General features: G+C 38.9%; 1 protein-coding gene across 1 annotated transcript in view; it reads left to right on the top strand.

Moving 5' to 3' along the window:
• The window catches only part of MRPS9 (mitochondrial ribosomal protein S9), a 50,737-nt gene extending 31,807 nt beyond the window's left edge, over nucleotides 1-18,930 (top strand). The window contains exons 6-11 of the mRNA XM_063126223.1: nucleotides 3,242-3,327; nucleotides 7,941-8,016; nucleotides 11,261-11,429; nucleotides 16,036-16,144; nucleotides 18,021-18,190; nucleotides 18,764-18,930. Of these exons, the coding sequence (XP_062982293.1) occupies nucleotides 3,242-3,327; nucleotides 7,941-8,016; nucleotides 11,261-11,429; nucleotides 16,036-16,144; nucleotides 18,021-18,190; nucleotides 18,764-18,855 (702 nt within the window). The 3' untranslated portion in view covers nucleotides 18,856-18,930. The remainder of the gene's footprint in view (nucleotides 1-3,241; nucleotides 3,328-7,940; nucleotides 8,017-11,260; nucleotides 11,430-16,035; nucleotides 16,145-18,020; nucleotides 18,191-18,763) is intronic.
• Nucleotides 18,931-20,527: the final 1,597 nt, after the last annotated feature.

The following is a 20,527-nucleotide window of genomic DNA, read 5'->3' as shown; positions in this document are numbered from 1 at the left end:
TCAGCATTCTTTATATTTTTGTTTTCATCTTTGTTCTGTTTCTTGAAAACAGTTTGGTTTGGGACATAAACAGTTTGCTTTTAAGCCCAATGTTTTGATTTATGTGCTTCAACTGTAAATGTAGAAGTTTTAACGGTTTATGTCATATTAGTGGATCCAAATTCGATCTTTTCAAACTTTTGAAAAGAGACATTATGCACTAATTTGCTTATCTTAAGCCCTTAACTACGAAACCAGACCAATATAAAAACATGTTTTTTTCAACAAAAAATAAAGCATAGAATCTAGCCTTTCTTAGAAACTGGTTGTTTCTTCACCTATTTCGCCTACCCCTACCCCTTCCCAGCATTTGAGCCTTGTGGCGTGAAAACTATATCAAAATGTACTGATGTTGATGCTCTACTCTGTTTTTCCAGGATGTGTTTCAAAGATTGTGCTCTTCACTTATTATTCAGCAACAGTACAGCATTGTTTAAAACTGTCTATCTTGTTAATTGACAAGATCAAGGATGCAGTTCTCCTGTTTTATGACAAAATATATATGGCTCCAAGTATCTTATAAAATCTACTGCATAATAGCTATGTTTCTAAGGGATACAGGCATGTATATTTATGACTTTAGCTGTTGCCTTTGAATCTGTTAGTAAAATGTTCACCTATTCATTTTGAAGAAGTAAGAATTCCTTTCTGAAATGTTTCAGGTGTGAACATTTGCCAAGTGACATGCTTCTCAGATGCTTCTACTTTTGTTTTACGTTTGCAAGATAGCATGTATCATTATCCTGCCCATTGATCTGCTCTTCTGCAAATAATTTTGCACATGCCTTCCTTTACATCTATGCACATTAGTACAATTTAAGAATAATCAAAATGTTTTTCAGAAATGGAGGAAATAAGATTTGAAATGAGAAAGTAGGTAAAAACTCCCCATATGACAAGGTGCTCTGTCAGTAGGTTAAAAACTCTTCAAATTATCTGTGGTTTGTATTTTGTTGTTTACAAAGACTTTATTTGAGAACAATAAGATAGATGTTTAGCAAAGGTGAAATGAAACATTCACTTTTATGAGGTATTATGTACTATTTTCTCCTTATAGTTTTGTGGGCTGTTACTGTCTAGCCAAATGCACACAGCATTATAATAAGGCCGGGAGAATGGATTGTCACCATTGTTCAGACTGACTTGCAAGTGATCAATAGTGTTAAATATAGACAATTCATAGGATGTAATGCCTGGTGCAGAATTGGTCTTTTAATAAAAAAAAGTTTACTGCTCTTGTGTGCAGAGAGAAACTTTAAAATGTTCAGGCATAGTTAAGTCTGAAAAGAAAAAGCATCTTTGGCAAAGAGTTGTATGTTTGTAAACCATTCCAAGGGCATTTGCCAGTTGACTGGTAGATACATTTAATAAATAAAATAAAAGGATTCCAAAGCACAGTTGAAACTTGCACAAAATCCAAAGGCTTTGATCTCAACAGCAACAAAAATCTTTAGGAGAACTACAAAATAAATCACAAGTACAAGTAAACTTTTGCTCGTTGCATGGCTGCAAATGGGAAACAGCCAACTCTCTACTTAGAACCATCACAAGTTAAATGGCTGTGCAGTCCTGCCCTCTGTAGCTTTTTGAATCTTCTATAAATCCAGCTAACACAAGTGAAGCAACGTCTTCCTTCCTTCTAGCCATATATTACTATCGTACATCATGGCCAATCTCAAGAAAGAAGGATCTTGCAAGGATAATGGAACATAGCAAGCTGTAATCTTTCCTCTGATACTTGAATGAAGTTTTCAGAGTTTGCTATTAGATTTTTAAATACAAGGGAATAGAGAAAAATAGAGCTGAGGTGAGAAAAATAGAGCTGCCATAATTGCTAAGGTTTGACTAGCTTTTATTTTAAAAACAGTATTGCTCCATTGTGACAGAAATGCTATGTGGATGTCTTTCCCCACCATCACCATCACTCTCCATGGTTCTAGACTGCCTAGATTTTTTGTCCCCGAAGAAGATTCTAAAAGAAATGTAATCCTTTTTTTGGAATCTCTGGTTGAAATACTAAATATGTTTCTTATTAGCCAAGAAACAATGTAATCCAGCTCTACCTCTGTTATTATCATGAATGGAAGTCTCTTATTAGCTTAAACCTTCTTGATTGGCTCTTCACAAGTTCAGTCTCTTGTTCTTAAATAAATAAATAAAGCATCAAATATTAATAGCAATTACTTCATAAGCAGTAGGCATTTGGAGGTGTTTTGAAGTTTTAGTTCTACTCTACAGCAAGGGAAAGTGAATGTCATTGGTATTACTGCTGAAGGTAATCATTGTACACATGTGCATATCACCTTTCAACCAATATACTCAAAGTGGCTATATGGACTGTAACTTGTACACACCTTGAAATGTCGATTTCAGATTCAATTTGGAACTGCTTTTTAGTAGTCTGTTGCACTGGGATAAACCTTTTTGTTCTTTATGTTTTGGCTAAAATGGCTTGGATCCATAATTTTTTAGTGAGGTGGTAGCCACTCACATAATGTGACTTTTACAAACCCTCCTCCTGAGTGTAGCCCCCTATGCCCCTCAGAATACCTTTCAGGGGGGGTGTCACAGAACTTCAGGAAAGGCCTGGGATGTGCTACAAGGGGCTGCAATGGAAAGGGAAAATTGGGTAGCAACACCTTGTGCAAACAGAGTTCTGCTTGCGCAAGGTGCGACTGCAATTCCCTTCCTCCACTGCAGCCCCCTTACGTCATAGTCTATGTTGTTCAGGATGATCCCCAATACTCCAATAGAGCATTTGAGGTGGAGGAGAGGACAGAAGAAGTCACTTATGTGAGCAGCTTGCTGTTCTTCCAATTTGCAATCATAGTTATGTACTGAAGATGGTGCTGAAGTATAGGTCTGTATATGTCAAGATGTATGTTGGCTTCTTGTAGCTAATAAAATAGTTGTATTTACCACAGAGTAAAGCCGATACTCAGCTGCTGCCAAAAAAGCTTAGATTGTCTGAAGTATTGTTTCTCTTTTGGTTATTACTACAAACAGACTGATATTTTTTTCCTTGCTATAACTGAAATTTGGTTTATGTATGTGTTATGCCCCCTTGCATCTCAGATCAGAAAAACAGCATTGTGGGACAATACTCTTGCACTTGATCTTCCAACAGATCTTCAATACAAATTAACTTTCTGTAGAAGTTTATAACTAGAACTCACCAATGCCCTCTTCCCCTATGTTCTAGGAAACATATGGTAAACTACTGCGCATTCAGGAGCACCTGGATCAAATGCATGCTCAAGGATTAGTTCCTGAGAATAAAACCCAATCGTAAGTCGTCTCTCTGAGATTGTAATGCAAGTTTGAGGGTGAGGGATCCAGATGCATTTTCCTCCAAGAATTTCAAGATATATTATTTTATTATGATGCCATTTCCCTGCAAGGTCATTTAATTTGGGTTAAAAACATTGGGTTGGATTCAGACTAAGTTAGTTGCATTTAGGTTGATTGAAATCAATGTGAAAGTTAAATCATTACTACTGACCTCCCACTGATTTCAGTGAGAACCATGAGACTAGTTTAGTCTGAATCCAACCTATAGTGTTGTTGTTTTTGAATTATGACATTTTAATGGTTGTATGCAGTTTTTCTGCCAGGCAGTTTACTGGGGTGAGAAAAGCAACTGATGATCATATGAGAGATTAGAAAAGCTGGGCTGTCTGACTTGAATTTTTTTTTAAAAAAATCTTGAAAACAACCAAAAGAATGTTCAAATTTATCAAACAGTATTTGATAAAGGAGTAGGAAAGGTGGAAGAGGTAGAAAAAGGTTATTAGATAACATTAAACTAAGCAGTTATCTATATGGTCGTATGGAGGTAGACTTCAAATTTGGGAGAAGAAGAAGAAGATGTCAAAAAGTTAAGCCAATTGGTACAGATCATATGATTGGGGGAGGAAATAAGGCAGGAAAGAGTTTTATAAGAGTATTCTTTAAGAGTTGTTAGGAATGAGCTGGAGGGATGGGCCAAGACAGGAGGAGAGGGATTGAAAAACATGGGAGGAGATGGGGTCACTGCTAAATGCTTTGGGATTGGAAGAAAACAGTTTGGAGAGGGCAATAGGGAAAGGAAAAGATTGAGCAGTTGGGGTTGGTGGACTGTGTCTGTCTTCTCCTTGAAGATAGCTCTTTAATGATAGGAAAGAGAATAATGGAGCAAAGGATTTCAGGAGTGAATCAGAGGTAAAGCACAGATGGAGAGTAGCAGTTAAAGGGGAAAGAGTATCATTGCTTTGCTTGGAAAAGAACAGAACTTAGAGTAGCATTGAGAGTGTGATTGATCCTTAACAACTTCCTTTCAAGAGCTGGATCACATGTTGCATTCACCAGAGGGATGCTAATGAAAATGGCATCGCTATGGGACATTCTCCACAGATCCTCTCGTGCTGTTTCATTTAGAAGCTCTTTCCTCATGGAGGACAGCCATTACAGCATCACTATAAAGCAGCGCTCTTTACCTTGTATTGAGACTCTTCCAAACAGTGTCTTTGTTAGAACCAAGAGGTAACAAATAAACAGAATTGAAACTGGGCATTTCAGAAGAACTAGCAGTCTGGCTGGTACCAAAGGCCATTACTTAGACTGGAGGTTGAAGGAAGACTGGTTGAAACAAAGTCATTGTTAAGAGACGGACAAGTCTTATTCACAATGGATTGGAAAATGAGGGAGAAGTTGAAATCAGAAAAAGAATTTGAAGTTGAGGACTAGAGAAGCAGTGTGAAAATTGAATTCCCAGTTTGGTGTGATGAGACATCCAACAACGACTTAATTCTCCCCACCTCCCAAGAAAAGCAGGGATCACATGACCAAGATCTTTGCCTCAGTACTCACTCAGTTTGTCCTTACATTTTGTCCAGAGTAGACCTAGTTCCTTGTTACCTCTTTCCTCTTTAGATTTATTCTAAGCTACTATTCTACCTTTCCTATAGTTTCTTGTGCCTCCTACTTGCGATTTCTCCTTTCAATTAAAATAATGTACCCTTTTCTCCTGCTTCATTTTCCAGTCTCCCCTTCCTCTCTGCTGCTCAATCTATGGCACCAAGAAGAAAAAGATTGCCTCTAACTCTACAAAGCAAAAAACAAGGCAATCAAATATATCTGGATTGCAAAGATCACTAAGCAGCCAGTGTAAACCCAGAGCTCTTCTGACTCTGCTGTCGCCATACCCAAAACATTAGCCAGGGAGGAGTCATCTGGCAAGTCCACATATGCTGGCCCTTGGGTTCATTACAGCTCCAACACACCTGTAGAGACTTTTTTAGCCATCCCAAGGATCCTTTGAGGTTCCAATCAAGCCAGCCCTCTGCAATGACCTCTAGCTCCTTCAACCAGTCACCGCAGCCCCCAGCATTATTTCTCTCTGATCTAGTGGACACGCTTCTTAGCAGATTTAACCATGCAGTCATTTTGAAGCTCTCTGATCAAATAGTACAATAGCAACAGGATAATAGAAGGGAACATTTGTCTGAATCCTCCCCTTCTCTAGCCAAACAAAAACACCCACTCTTAAGTCTGCACTCCTCTTCTGAAGAGTACCTGGAGGACTCTCCAGACCCCCATAGTTTAGTTGAGCACAGGATAGCAGCATGACTCACTCAAATTCCAAACCAGAGGCAAAGACTTCTCAGGGTGAGGAGGAAGAATGGTCCAATCAGCCACATAGAGGACTATTCCAATACCAATTAACTTGTTACTGGAGCAGGCTGTTGACAGTTTAAAGGTGCCTGTGGTGAATGCCCCAGTAGCTGCCCACCTCTGGACGGGGTTGATTATCCGAAAGACAGTGATGCCCCCTCAGAGACCCTGGTGAGATTTTCCATCACAGATCTCAAAAAAGCATATGTGGAGGGCACTAACCCACAGAGCTTCTTCCACCACCTCATTCTGTGTCCAAGTGGAAGATCTCAGTAATAAGGACCTAGGCCAGGCTTCCCTCTACAAGGGCCTAGTAAAATTATCTAAGAAACCAAACTGAGAAGGAAACACTGGTTATTTACCATGAAGGCGCCTTCTGGTTTGATGTGACAGAGACATGCAGACTACACCATAAGCATAGAGTCTTCAAGCATCCAAGACTGGCAGAGTCTTCCAAGCATCCAGGATTCATTACATAACAGTGATGCTATCTGTTCTGCCATGCCCTGTCAAGGTTCAAAGCCATCGTCTTTCCTTTCTGTCTCAATATGCCATACTTTTAGGACGGGGCTTCTCTGTGTCACTCAAGCTCAGTCATGGATGGAACTGGAGGAGGGGGCCAAGTTCATTGGTACTAAGGGAAGATCTTGGTCATGGGATCCCTAGCTTTCCAGGTTGGTGGGGTAGACTTAACCCATTATTGGATGTCTCCATCACACTAAACCAGGAGGAATCTTCAAAGTAAGTGACCAGTCTTCTTGTCCCTGAGAATAAAGTTCAGACTTCGAACAGAATTGGTTAGGGCCAAGCTTGAAGTATAAACCATCAAGTCAAAGTGAGGGTTTGTAATAGGTATGAATTGGGGGCGGGAGGGGAGAGGAGTCTAGCATGAAAGGAGGGGATCCAATTTGAAAAAAGAGGTAGAAGTCGGTTGAAGGGCAGAAGGTTGAGTAGAAAACAAAGTCATTGAGGTAGAGAATGTATGAGAAGGAGCAGAAGAAAAGTACATGGCCTAAAGCAGGGGAAGGCAACCACTTTTGATCTGGGGGTTGGATTACCACCACCACCCCATTCAAGCCGGCAAACCAGATGATTTTAGAGGCTGCACCCAAAGTCCCCATACACACACACACACACACACACACACATATATATATATATATATATATATATATATATATATATATATACACACATACATACATACATACATACATACACACATGGAAAGGGGTATGGAGCGCCATGCCTTTCTGCACAGGGATTGCCTGGGAGCGCTGGCTAAGTTAAGGTGCTCCGTTCTGTACTGTTTACACCCCAGTTGGTGTGTGAGGGGCAGGGGAAGTGGCGTTCGGGGAATCCCCAGCTTACCTCTGATTGGAAATAACAAAGGGATTCCCCCTTTGCACTACTCGGCTTTGCGGCGGGGCTTAGGGAGAGCAGGGGGCAATCCCAGAGTGGTTGCTCAACATTCGTGGGCTGGATTGGGCTCCAGCCTAGGCCAGTTTGAGAGGTTGTCTTCTCCTGGCCTGAGGTGTAGCGAGGCAAGACAAGGTACATAGAAACAAGTGGCTAAATGAAGGAACAGCACCAAACCCAGGGGACTGTTACCATTCCACTTCCCTGTGTTCAGCGATATACACGACCTGTGGAATAGTCGAAACCAAAGAATGATTATGTGACAATTCATTAGAATTTTTTTTGTTTTAAAAATGTGGCAAATCCAATCCTATGCTACTCCCTACTGTGTCTGACCACTGCTAAATTTGATGCATTGAGGCCAGTGGCTGGTCTTTCTTGGGTCAGAGCAGAATCCAGTAAGATTCAATAAGCCATTACTACTGTATTACTTCAATCATTGAATCTGAGGGGAAAGTTAAAGGAAAGATAAAAAGTGTGAATACTTCCTGTTTGCTGTTGTTTTTGAAACTTTGTGTATCAAATTTCATTGCGGTACAAATGGTTTAAATATTTGTGAGAATCCTGCAGAAAATTAATCTTTAAACTAAATTGATTTGAACTTTAACAGATTGAAAATTATTATTACCGTAGTTAATTTATGAAATTATCAGGTTGGAAGTACTGTTCTTCACTTTTTAGAATAAAGTTTGAAACTCTAACTTGCACTTTTTCAAAGCAGAAAGAAAAGTATATTTCCAAATGAAGTATGACTGTATGTGTGGTCCTTTGCAATCTAACTCTAATTGCATGATTAGTTAAAAAGAGAATATATGTGATATTTTAAACAGCAACCTGATTGGCAGCAGATGGCTGATTAAAGAGGAATTGGAAGAAATGTTAGTGGAAAAACTGTCAGATCAAGATGTGAGTAATTAATCTCCTTTATTTAATGAACCCTGTATCCTAACGGAACAGCTACTGGTGGTTTTTTAAGGATTCTGGGGGGGAAATCTGCTCCTTGGAGACAGGGATTATTCATGTTCTCAACTCTGTCACATGCACGTGCATACACACACGCACGCACACACAATGGAATAACTTAATTGATTCCTGTACAAATTATTTAAGTAACGGTTGGGCATCTTGTTTACCAAAATTGTGGAATAGTTCATAGATTTAACTGAATCCAATGGTAAAGCAGTTCTCAGACTATGTCACTTAATGTTATGGAGTATGAAATTGTATGTTTGAAGAAACACTAATGCCCCCCCTCCCAAAACACCTCTCTGTACACAGTGGCCCAGTGGGTTGTTGTGTAGAAGTGGGTGCGCTGCCTGCAAGCATGTTTGCCTCTTCTGCTTTAGTGCATAACCTTGGGCCCAGCACTTCTGAAATTGGGCCCAGCACTTCTGGTGATGTGCTCCAAGAAAATATGAGAACTGGTTCTGAGTACGATGGGGAGGTGGAGGTGGAAAGAGTTGTCAAGGCATCAAGGCTGCAGGATCAAGGGCCCCAGGGAGAATAACAGTGACAGAGAGAGTGAAGCCCAACTACAATCTAATCAGTTGGATGCTTGCCAGGCTGGGCCTTTTCCTGAACTCGTGGGATCACAGGGTCCTAATGAACAGGAAGAGGAGGTAGGAATAAGAGACCCAAGGGTGAGACATCAGATGAAAAGGAAAGAGCAACATGGTCATGAGGCACTCCAAGAGACTTGCAGCAAGGGAGGCGACCCCGTGGAAAAATCCACCTTGAGGGTGGGACTCAGTAGGCCACTCACTCTGTAATGGTGGGTCTGTAGCAGCCAGCGTGGCAACTCTCATTCATGGTTCTTTAATCCAGGTAGTTATCTGAAGTTTACTGTATTATGTAAAGCCTGCTAGGAAAGCTTGTTGTCAATTGCTACATAAGGATACTCTCTGTATCCTGAAGCAAGACCTATTTATTTGTAGTTTGCATAATAAAAGTAATTGACTAGAAGCACAGCTTGGGAGCTTGACTACAAAGGAAGCCAGGGACTGGGCATCTGACATAACTCTCAATCAGCTCCTTCTTAGGTTGTGGAGTGCGATATTTGAACCTGGACTACTGGGTTGTTTAAGGGCTGAACTACCCAGCAGTTAATCCAACAACAAATCATGGGCTAAAAACTCAGTTGTTTAGACAATAAACAACACAGTAGTCTGGCTTTGCATGTCAGGCTGCACAGTCTATGAAGGAGCTGATCATGAGTTGTGCACAAAACAGGAAAAAGTGGCAGTGCGCTCACTCGTGCATGACAACCCGGTGGTTTTTAAATTGACCTTATGTGCAAACTGTGTCAGTATGTTCAGAAGCAGTGAGGGGGTTTTGGCCATGGATGAGCATTCAAACATACAATTTCCTACTTCTATAAAAATCTGACTTCTGCTTCCTACTACTATAATAATCTGACTTGGTTGCATCACCAGATCAATCCAAGAATCTGTCTGTTCTTTTGAACCCTAAGACTTCATTGTGCATTGTGCCCCTCCTGTATCTGACTTTTCTCATCTGAGTACCCATTCAATTATTCTCTGACCACTTTGTCCCTGATGCTCCCAACTTCTTCCCGACCCACGTTCCATGATTCTTTTTCCCCATATCTGTCCCAATTTGAGACCACTGGCAACCATGTGCCACAACCCATCTGCATTTTTATGCCTGGGAATCATTGATGGCTTCTCCTAACTAATACCAAAGCAAGGCTTTCTGGAAACCTGGTGCATTAAAGCTTCTTGACTGCTGTTGGCTGCTTCCCTTCTTCCACACTCTTCAAACTATCCTGTGGGGGGCAGCTATGCTTGGAAACCACAAAGTTCTGCAGTGAATATTAAGACAATTGGACATTCTCTGGAAGAACAGAATAAACTCCATAACGAAATCCTTTTTTAAAAAAATTTCAACCAGTTTGTCTGTTAAGAAAAACAGAATAGCCAGGAACTACTGCAAAAACATAGTAATAAGTGCTCCTAAAATGTTGCCCATCTATAAGGCCTAGCACACTGTTGGCACTTAAGAAATGTGCAGCACTATAGATAGTGATGATACATTTGGGATGCTAGGATGGTATGTCTGCCATCAGATTACTTATAACAAAAAGGTAATGCTTAGAGTGCAGGTAGCTTTCCCTGAATCATCATTGCCTCATCTCTGTTGTGGACTGATTCTCCCATCCTGTTTGTTCTTTTCTTTATTGTTGCTTTCATGTGCATATGCGCGTGTGTGTGTGTACACGTATGCATACACGTGTGCATGCATACAGAGCCTTATGCTGTTTGGGGCACTAAATAAATATTTAAGGTATGTTCTCTCTGCATTTCCTCAACTTGCAATGTGAATTTCCATCGACAAAGAAATGTTTGTCATTGTGTGAAAAGATTTTATACCTATGACTGGTTTGATTCCTTGTTGCCGGGGGGCGGGGGGGCACAAGGCCTTCAAATAAGTCTTGGTAACAAGACCATGCATTATCAGTGAGGCATTTTACTTTCTAATCACATGTTCAAGATGTAGGAAGAGAAGTATACAGTAGCAAAGGATAATTTATTTCAAGAGGTTGCCCTTTAAGTCAAGTATCTCTTGAATTTTTTAAAAGCTTGATTGTTTGGTTTTTAAAGAAAATCATAAACATTAAAGTAAGTCTCACATGAACAGCCAATGGCATAGATACACATTTCCTGTATGTATTATGAAATATAATCACCTAACAAGTGGAGTTTAAGAAAATAAAATTATTTCCATTTAAATGTAATGCATCAACTTCTTTTCAAATGAGTTGGGAAGCTTACCTCTTGCCACTTTTCATCAAAGAATTGAATTCTGTTTCGAGGCCCACTAAATATTTCTTTGAAAATTAAGATGGAACTTCATCTTAATGTGGTAATCCTGTCTTACAAAGAGTTTGATTATATTTTTGAATTATGGATTCATTTGTTAGGGGGGAAAGGATTAGGTATCTTTATTCACATAGAAAATGATACATCTGCGAGTTGTTTTGAAAGCAGCATGCAAATGCAGAAGTGTCATCCTGTCAAAAAGTTATCAATAAGAGCAAAACCAAAAAGATCAAGCATGTAAAAATAGAAGTTGTTGGCAAATGCAATTACACTTGCACCCCCACCCCTTAATGAATTTTTATTGTCTACAGTATTCACGGTGTATTCAGCTGCTAGAAAGATTAGTAGCATTGCCATGCTGTGGCATTGAAGAAGAGTTTGTGCTAAAATTTCGCAAGCAATTACCCATCCAATCCAAGAAACAGACAATTGAACCCTTGAAGTATGATGAGCGAGGAGTGGCCTTTAGCACTGCAGAAGGTAACTTTTGGCTTATTTCCTTAGTTCAGACATATTTGGATACCTGAGAAATCAAAAGATGTTCCAATATTGGGCTGCTGTCTGTTAACACTGAAAAAAGATGCTGCTCCAGTACTTGCTTTAGTAACCAATAGGTGACCAGGGCATAAGGATCCTTTAGCTGCTTCTCCATAGTGGGCAAAATAGTTCTTTCAAATGATTATATATGTGTACAAAAAATAGCACCTAAAAGGAAGCATTTAAACACTTGTCATTTTGAGGGTGTTTGGATTATCGCAGGGGGGAAAGTTATTGTGGCTTCTCCCCCACACATGCCCATTGTGTACATAATTACCTGGTGTGTCGCCCGAACCTGTGTGCACCGCGATGGGGGTAGATTTGTACCCACCTTACAATCCCTATTTCAAGTCATGGGTTGTAGGGTGGGTATGAAGTTTACTCTGCCACGCCAGATGCCAGATTCAGACCACCTGCTCTGGAGCACGGGTAATTTTGTAATCAGCAGGTGCACACATGGGGGTGGGGGAGAAGCCATCCCCCCTTCCCCTGTGATCATCTGAACCGGGACTATATCTACAACATAGTCTTTCACATTCATATTTTTTAAATCCAGCAAAGCTTCATTTAGGCCAGGGGTTAAGTGCAATTCTCCTGCCTGTTTTTTTGTGGCTCTGCCATCCTTGATGTGGTTGCTGCTAAGCTGCAGTGGTGCAGCGACAAAAAAGGCAGTCTTTCACTTTAAAACAAGGCGCTCAGGGAGTGTACACACCTTGCTTTAATGCAAACTTGTGCCTTGTCTTAAAGTGAATGAGCGGCTTTATTGCCGTTGCCAAATGTGATGTTGGGGTTATAGTTTGTGGTGGGTTGGGGGAGTGGGTTGGAATTGGCCCCGGATCTTCTGAAGTTGCCCACCCCTAATTTAAGCTGTTGCAATAAAGCTTTCAGAGCAGTTCACAAAATAAAGCTTAAAATCATACAATATAAAAACATAATAAAACATAATGTAGAAAAATGAGCAAAATTTTAACCTACCAAGTTGACAAGATTTCAGCACCACAGTGTCTCAGTTGAATATAAACCTCTTCCTTCTGGGCTATCCCCCCCCCCAACCCCCCAAAAATTCTTCTATTTGATACTGTTTAAAGATGATCAAACTCTTCTACCAAAGAAAAGGGAGTTTGGTTTTGAAGTCATTCTTTGTATTTGAAGACATTCTTTGTATTAAGAGGAGTTAAATTAGACAAATAAGCAAAACTGCATCATTTCATTTTCTTACTTCGCTAAATTTGTTCTGTGTTTGGGGATCAAAATGTCTTTTAATACAAGCTTCTCTATAAGTTATTATATAGAATGCTTATAACTTTAGTCTTTCTTCCTTGAGAAATAAGCAGTATGATAGTGTGATTAATTGTAGTACAAAACTTGTTTTCTCAAATGACTTGACTGTCATTTTGCAGCATAGAAAAAAAATGTCTGTCTTACAGTGCAATGCTATGCATTTCTACTCTGATATAAGCCCCACTGAGTTGGGCTTACTCCCTGGAAAGTGTGTCTAGGATTGCAGCCTTAAATACATGTAGTGCCCTGTGTGCCTCTGTTGGTTGTTACAATGTGCTAAAGTGCATTTGTTCTTCCCAATTCAGAACCAAATTGTTTCTAAAGTTCAGGTTCAGAACATCATAATTATTTTGTAAAACCTGTATTCCACTGTTCCAGTGTATTTGTAATACTCAAAATAACTTACAATATTTAAAAAAACAATAGAAACTAATCAACAAAAAATCAATTTAAATAATAAATAACTGTCCTAGAGTGCATATTTACCATGCAAACCACTTTACTTGGAGTACTTTGGAGTTAAGAAGCATATTTTACTTCATTTTACATTAATGAGACAAAGGATGCTTAAATTGAAGTATTCCTACTTAAACAGGTTTGTGGGTTGCTATTAGTGAAGAATTCCTTGTGTATGGTAGTCATATAGCTCTGAACCTAAGCAGAAAAAATCTAATATAGAAATCTAATATTTTTCTGTTTAAGATGCTGGCTGCCATTTTGAATTCTCAGAGTATGCTACCCTCTACTGGGGGGAAAAAGGAAAAATTCATAGCAATGGCGGCTATACGAAAAATCCATCATTTTTCAGTTTCAGCAAAGACCTTAGAAAAACCTTACGAGAAGGGAGGACTGAAAATCTCTAATGTGATAGCATACTACTATGCAACCCATTTAAAGGTGCTTGCACAATGTAGTAACGTACGTCCCTAGTATACCAGGGTATGTGATCGAGCAAAATGCACAAGGTCCCTCTTGCAATTTTGCCATGGTATAGTAAAAAGAAAATCAATGACTCACAGGTATTAACCAATTATAACCCTTGTATTACTGTTGCTACGCTAGTTGGGATAAGTTTAAGAATATATTTTCCTCCAAAATTTCTTTACTTGCATCATTCATTTATAATGATCATTTCACAGTAATTGGTAGAGTCTATATACTTTTATCAAGCTGGATAAAAGTATATAGATTCATACAAGTGGTGAAAAACTATACATGCATTTTCTTAAAAGATCTTACACACAGAATAGGACAGGCCCGTTTTGGCTGCAGTGTAACCAATTAAATTCTAACGTTCGTAACACCATGTTGAATTCAGATCTAACTGCTTTTGAACAATTAATTTATGAACAGAAGAAATGGAAGGGCTTGCTATCACAGATTGCTTTGTTAATTATATAGAGAGGTGAAAACAAGGGTAACAGCTTCAAACCTAGATGGGGAAGAGCAATAGGCTGTCCAATTATACCACAAATGTGGAGGAAAATATTCTTACAAGGCCCAGCATGCTCCCCTTGTATTAACATGAAAGAGAACCATTATAAAATAGTATACCAGTACAATGTGACCCCTAATCAACTGAGTCGTATTTACAGGAACTGTGAAGACCAGTGTGGGCGATATGGAATTGATCAAACAAAATTGCTCATTTTTCCAATGCCTGGCACCCTTTCACTGTCTGTATGAGAGGTAGATATAATTTAGACATCGATAGATATAACTGTTTCTCCTTGTTATAACCTGAGCAAAGAGGGAAGCTTATCAATGTACTCTCTAAAACCTCTGTGATTGACATCACCTTATATCCTTGTCAATTTCCAAATTTATTGATGTTAAACCCTACTCCATGTGTTGTTGTTATTTTATTTTAAGATAACCAGTGCTCATCCTGGCTTTTGTGGACTCTCACTTAAAGATCTGCTATCAGAAGTAAAATAAAGATGTAAAGACCTTGATTTGATTGTAATGAACTCCTACAGTTAAACTCTAGTAACATTTAACAGATGACAATTCCCAGCTGGGTTGTTTTAGACTCTGCATATGAAACATATAATGTATAATATGTGAATCTGAAAACATATATGCCTTAATTTAGTAACCCAGAGAAGTGATCTCTTATTGATTGTAGTATATATTTTCTTACTGATTGTTTATATAGTACGTATCATATTGCTCTTACTGTATGTATAATTTGTAATAACATTTTTTTTAAAAAAAATCCATTTTTCTCAACTTGAATAAGTCGTTTTTGTTCCTTTTGCTTTGTAATTTATTCAGATAAGTGTTTTTATAACTACTACTTGCAGGGACAGGGAGAGATTGTTTCTAACCCTGTTATAGAAATATGTTTGTTCTAAAAAATGTCTCTGTTTTGGTATAATACAATTTGCTAATATCAGGACTCAACCATGCCACTTAAGTTTTTGAGATGTTAGAGATTTCCTTGGCAGCATTTTAACAAATCAGTGGTAAATACCTGGAACTGCTAAGCAGGCTGGTTGGCATGATTACTGTGGCTTAAACAACCTGTGTTAATCTGTTTAAGACACAACACATGACTGCCACCATTAGCCTAATTACTCACCTAAGTCTAGCTTGCCATGTCATCTGAACCCAGGCACCCTCCCTTGTTGGAAGGGGAAACAACCCTCACATAATCCAACAACAGCCTATGATGGTTGTTTTCCCCTCCAATGAATCATGCTGCCTAGGTTCAGATGACACAACAAACAATGCCCAGGCGGGTAATTAAGCAAATGGTGCCCAACGTGTGCCAGAGCTTAAACAAGCTGTGCAGTGCTTTAACCAGCTATGGTGGCTTGTTTAAGCAGTGGTGATTGTGCAAACCAGGTCCCTGTCTGCTGGCTCTTTTTTTCCTTACCTGAAAAATTGAGATAATCTTGATGATAGGCAAGTGTCAGAAGCATGGCAACTTGAGTCTTCCCCAGCCTGCAACAAATTTAGAATCTAGGTCATTACTGTAACCATCTCCATGAGTTGGTTATAGTAGTTTTTGCCACTTTAAAAATTGAAAAAGTGGCATCTTAGGAAATAGAAGCAGTGGTAGCCTGTGATGCATTCTTTGTTTGTTGGTAATACTGCAGTTGACCAGGAAAGAATGCTGCATAACAATATTAGAATAAATAATATTTTTGTAAGAATCTCCACTTACTTCAGGTTTGCTAGGACTTTCCTGTCATCAGCTTGTTGCATATGCTATTTGAAATGCTAAAGATAAATGAATAAACAATGTGATTTGCTTTTGAAGGAAAAAGAAAGACAGCATCTGCTACTGCTACTGTTTATGACAATGGAAGTGGAAAAATTACTATAAATGGAGAAGATTATGTATTATACTTTCCAGTATTGCAGGATAGGTGAGTACACTAAGTGAGAGTTTACTTTAATTTTCAAAACTGATACTATAGCCATTTTCTTAGTCTTTGCAGTTCTTTCCTTAGGGTTGTATAACATGTCTATATCCCTGTACTGTCAGTAACTCATTATCAAAACAATTTATTTTTCATATACATTTAAGAAAATTGTGTAGTATCCCATGCCTTACTGTTCTGTTACTTGAGCCAAAAACTGAGTGAAGTATGATCCAAAATTTCTGTAAACAACTAGAGCAGCAACCTCCACTTTGGTGTCTGGAGGGAACCAGTTTTGGAGAAGGCTGTACTAGATCATTGTTGAAATAAGAACTTTCGAGGGTAAACCAATTTTCTACCATTTCTTTTTTGTTTGCACTCCACTTGGCTATGAAGTCCACATGAATCCCGTAACTTGTCAAAGAGTGAAACACAGGTCAGACTCCTGTGCCCTCTTGAAAACCCGCTTGCAAGCAAAATAACTGCTCATCCTTTCACCGAGTGGATAGCTCCACAAAGTGTCTGCAAAAACAACCATGAAATGTGAGAACGTAATTTATGCAAATCCATTCTTAAAGCGAGTATTTCAGAGGTGGGGGTATAATAGACCCTAGTCTAATTAATCTTGGGCACAGATTTACAGAACAAATTGAGAGATCTGGTAGGTACCGTTTATGAGCCAGTGTGGTGTAGTGGCTAAAGTGTTGGACTGGGAGTTGGGAGATCCGGGTTCTTGTCCCCACTCAGACATGGAAACCAACTGGGTGACTTTGAGCCAGTCACAGACTCTCAGCCCAGCCTACCTCACAGGGTTGTTGTGGTGAGGATAAAATGGAGAGGAGGAGGATTATGTATGCTGCTTTGGATTCCTTGGAAGAAAAAAGGTGGGATATAAATGCAATAATAAATAATAAATGTAAGAGCCCTATTGAATTGAGCCAAAGGCCTCCCATTTCCAACTATGGCCAGACAGAAGGCAGCAGGTTTCTTGTGTTGTCCCCAGCATCTCATATTCAGAGATGTGTTGCCTACCACTGCTTATAGCTGGCCTGCATAACTTGACCCATGCCAAGCCAAAAATAACTTCTGTGTTTGCTTCCTGTGAGACTGCAAAAACCAGTAGTGATCAAGCATCTCACAGAGCACATTACAATGCCACTAAGCTGCATTTGGCTTGTTGAAAAACAAGTTATGCAGGCCTGGCTTCAGAATCTGCTTCAGTTGATTCACGTTGGTCATCTGTCCTTGCAAATGTCTCTGGCTTAGGCATTGCTTTAGGAGTAAGTAGACTTTTGACATTAGTAGTGATTCTTCTTAACATAGTCTCCCTTGTTATCACACTATTGCTGGAATTAAAAGCAGATTGCATGCCACCAGCACATATTTTTTGTGTCCAGGTTGTTACATTTGAATAAGGGAAAAGCATTTGAATAGCATTTGAATTGGTGCTTTATCACCATCATTTTCCCCCACTGACATTAAACCTTACATACTCCAAAGGAAGCATGCTAGTTTTTAAGCCAATCATACTTGACACCACACTGTAGAATGTTTTTTGATTTTTGCTCCCACTTGAAAACACTTTGTATAATTGAGAGGGTGAAAGGCTACCTGGGCAAAGCACTTGTGTTACATGAATTATCACTTGATCTAGTTCATTTTACTCTGATTTTTTATTTGATTTTTAACAAATAGAAATGTAGATTGATTTTATTCTGTTAAGGTAGGGTGGCTTGCAAAAGAGTATATCTGTATGTCAAGAAGGTAATTCCATAATAGCTTGTGTTCATCTGATCCATGGACAGCACAGTTTTCATGGTTTACTAGATTATTCATATCTGACCTCAAGGGTCTTTTTTTATTTTTATGCTTGTATTTTCAGAGAACAGCTGATGTTCCCGTTCCAATTTCTTGATCGACTGGAGAAATATGACATGATCTGCTCTGTTTCTGGAGGAGGAAGAGCAGCACAGGCTGGAGCAATCCGCTTAGCTTCTGCAAAGGCGTTATGCAGCTTTGTCCCTGAAAGCGAGGTGGAGTTCATGAGGCAAGGTACAAGCATAAAGAGAACAGTTGACCTGACTTCCTTTATGTGCTTTATCTAAATAATAATGTTCAACATATTTTGAACAAAACGGCATGCCATGGAAAATAACTTGTTCCATTGTATAAAAATGGCCAGCCCTGTATTGGGAAATAGTAAGCTTTGATTTGTGTTGGCCAGATGAAAAGCTATTTTTATGGATGTTGAGAAGAAAACAAAAGTCCCTGTTTATGTCAGCCAGCTATCTATTAACTAAATTCCAGAGCATTACTCCTAAGAATGAGGAAAATACTGAGCTTACCTGCTTATGAGGCAACTGCCTGCATCAAGAAGCGATGGCCTCAGTTACACACCATGCTAATTAACTACTTAAAATAGAGCTCAACTCAGGGACTTCTCAGATGTTCTATACCAATGTACAAACATTGGATAAATGTAAACGTTCCTGAAGTTTCTCTTACTTAGGTTCCCCATGGGCTTGCACATTGCCCTTCCCCTGCTTCAAGCTTGACTATTGTTTTTAATGTAGTATTAAATCATTGTAACTGCACTGCTTAAAACTTTCCCTCTTACCCCTACAGCTGGTCTCCTGACACGTGATCCACGTGTGAGAGAACGAAAGAAACCTGGTCAAGAGGGAGCCCGCAGGAAATTCACCTGGAAGAAGCGCTAAATCTGAAAATCAAACACTGCATTGCAGCTCTTTATATTTTGTGTATATATAATTTCAATGAAAGTTTACAAAGTTTTTTTCCTTTCATCCATGTGTTTCTTTATTGGAAGAAGCATTCAGTTCTCGGCCTGTTGACTAACTGAAAAGCACTAAGTCTCCTAATCGGTGGGAGGTTATGAACGAATGTTTTTTCTACCAAATGACCAGTGAAAGCTTAGCTCAATAAATTCAAGACAGAGGCAACTAGACATGGAAGATGTTAAAAAGTTAAGAAACATGCAGCAGATCTAGAGATGTGCAAGGGCAAATGGGAAAGTGATGGCAAACCTATTCCTAAATAGGAATAGGATTTGCAGCTCCTTTCTAAATAATCATAATATTATATCACATACAGTTGCAAACCCTGTAAACTGTGATACCCTCCTCAGGATACAGAAGAGTAATGGCATATCATTGCTATATTTGCTCTGTTCGCAGTGAAAATAGAGAACCATAGTGATGTCTTCATATTTTATGTAATAAAGTAACTACTTTACACCCTCCAAAAATATAGCTTTTTAGATTTTAATCCACACACACAAATATTTTGAAACTTTTAAATTAGTTATGCTGGTTCTTAGTACCACCTATGCACCACAAGATGGGGCTGTTCACAGTCTGATAAAATTAAATAGGTTTCTCATAGGAAACAATTGAGGATATATTGAAATGATATAGAATTATATCAATCCTTTAATATACATATCCTTTGAAAGCATTTAAATTATGGCTCAGTTGTTGTTAAGAGATGCAGCTATCTTACAGATAATTATTCCTGGCATTACTGCCAAAATCGGTTTAAGGAGGTTATTTTAATTTCTTAATTTTTTTAACAATTTTTTTTTGAATATTAGAGTGTCAAGAATCAATTAACTGGTTAGAGTAATCAATTTACAGTCCTATTAATCAACTAAAAAGGTGCTCCAATTAATCAAGCAGCAATTTCTTTAAAATGTAGTTACCAAAATCATGAGTGGCAGGCTACATGTTAAAACACACATCTTCTAAGATAATGCACTCAAGGTGTTGAGGCAGGCATTAACTAAAACCAAAGAATGCTTTTTTTCCTTCAGAATTATTCATATGCAGATTTATTCAATTAACCTACAGTTAATCTACTATGATTACCTTAATTGCTAGCTCTAACAATTATTGTTGGGTACGGGGTCTGCAAATAGCTTACATTAATGTCAAAAACCTTCTGAGGCTAGTAGTAGTGTTAGCAGTAAAAGAATGGACATAAGAATTCAAACAGTGGGCTGGTTTGCACGATCGAACAGCCCTCTGTATTTAAGGCATATAGTAGGTTGTGGCACACGTGGGCAGCTATTTCAAATATTCCACACATGTCAGCAGCTTGATGTGTAAACAAACCTTGCATAACCCACAGTCCCCAGGTTCCCAAGAGGTGACAAGCCCCAGCCAGGGATTGAATATGCAAATTCCAACATGTGCTGCATCCACCATGGCTTAACCTGTGGTGGGTTGTTTTGATCACATGAACCAGGTCAGTATATATGTTTTTCTGTAATGGTCCACCACATGATATCTCCTACCATAGTAAATAGCAAAACAATGGAGATGAATTAAGTGACAAGGTCTCTTATGGAAACTATCTTGTTGAAGGCAGGGC

This window comes from Elgaria multicarinata, chromosome 5 (genome assembly GCF_023053635.1).
Source record: "Elgaria multicarinata webbii isolate HBS135686 ecotype San Diego chromosome 5, rElgMul1.1.pri, whole genome shotgun sequence".
Taxonomy (NCBI): domain Eukaryota; kingdom Metazoa; phylum Chordata; class Lepidosauria; order Squamata; family Anguidae; genus Elgaria; species Elgaria multicarinata.
Note: the sequence above shows the minus strand (reverse complement) of the source record. Positions and strands in the feature narration are given on the sequence as shown.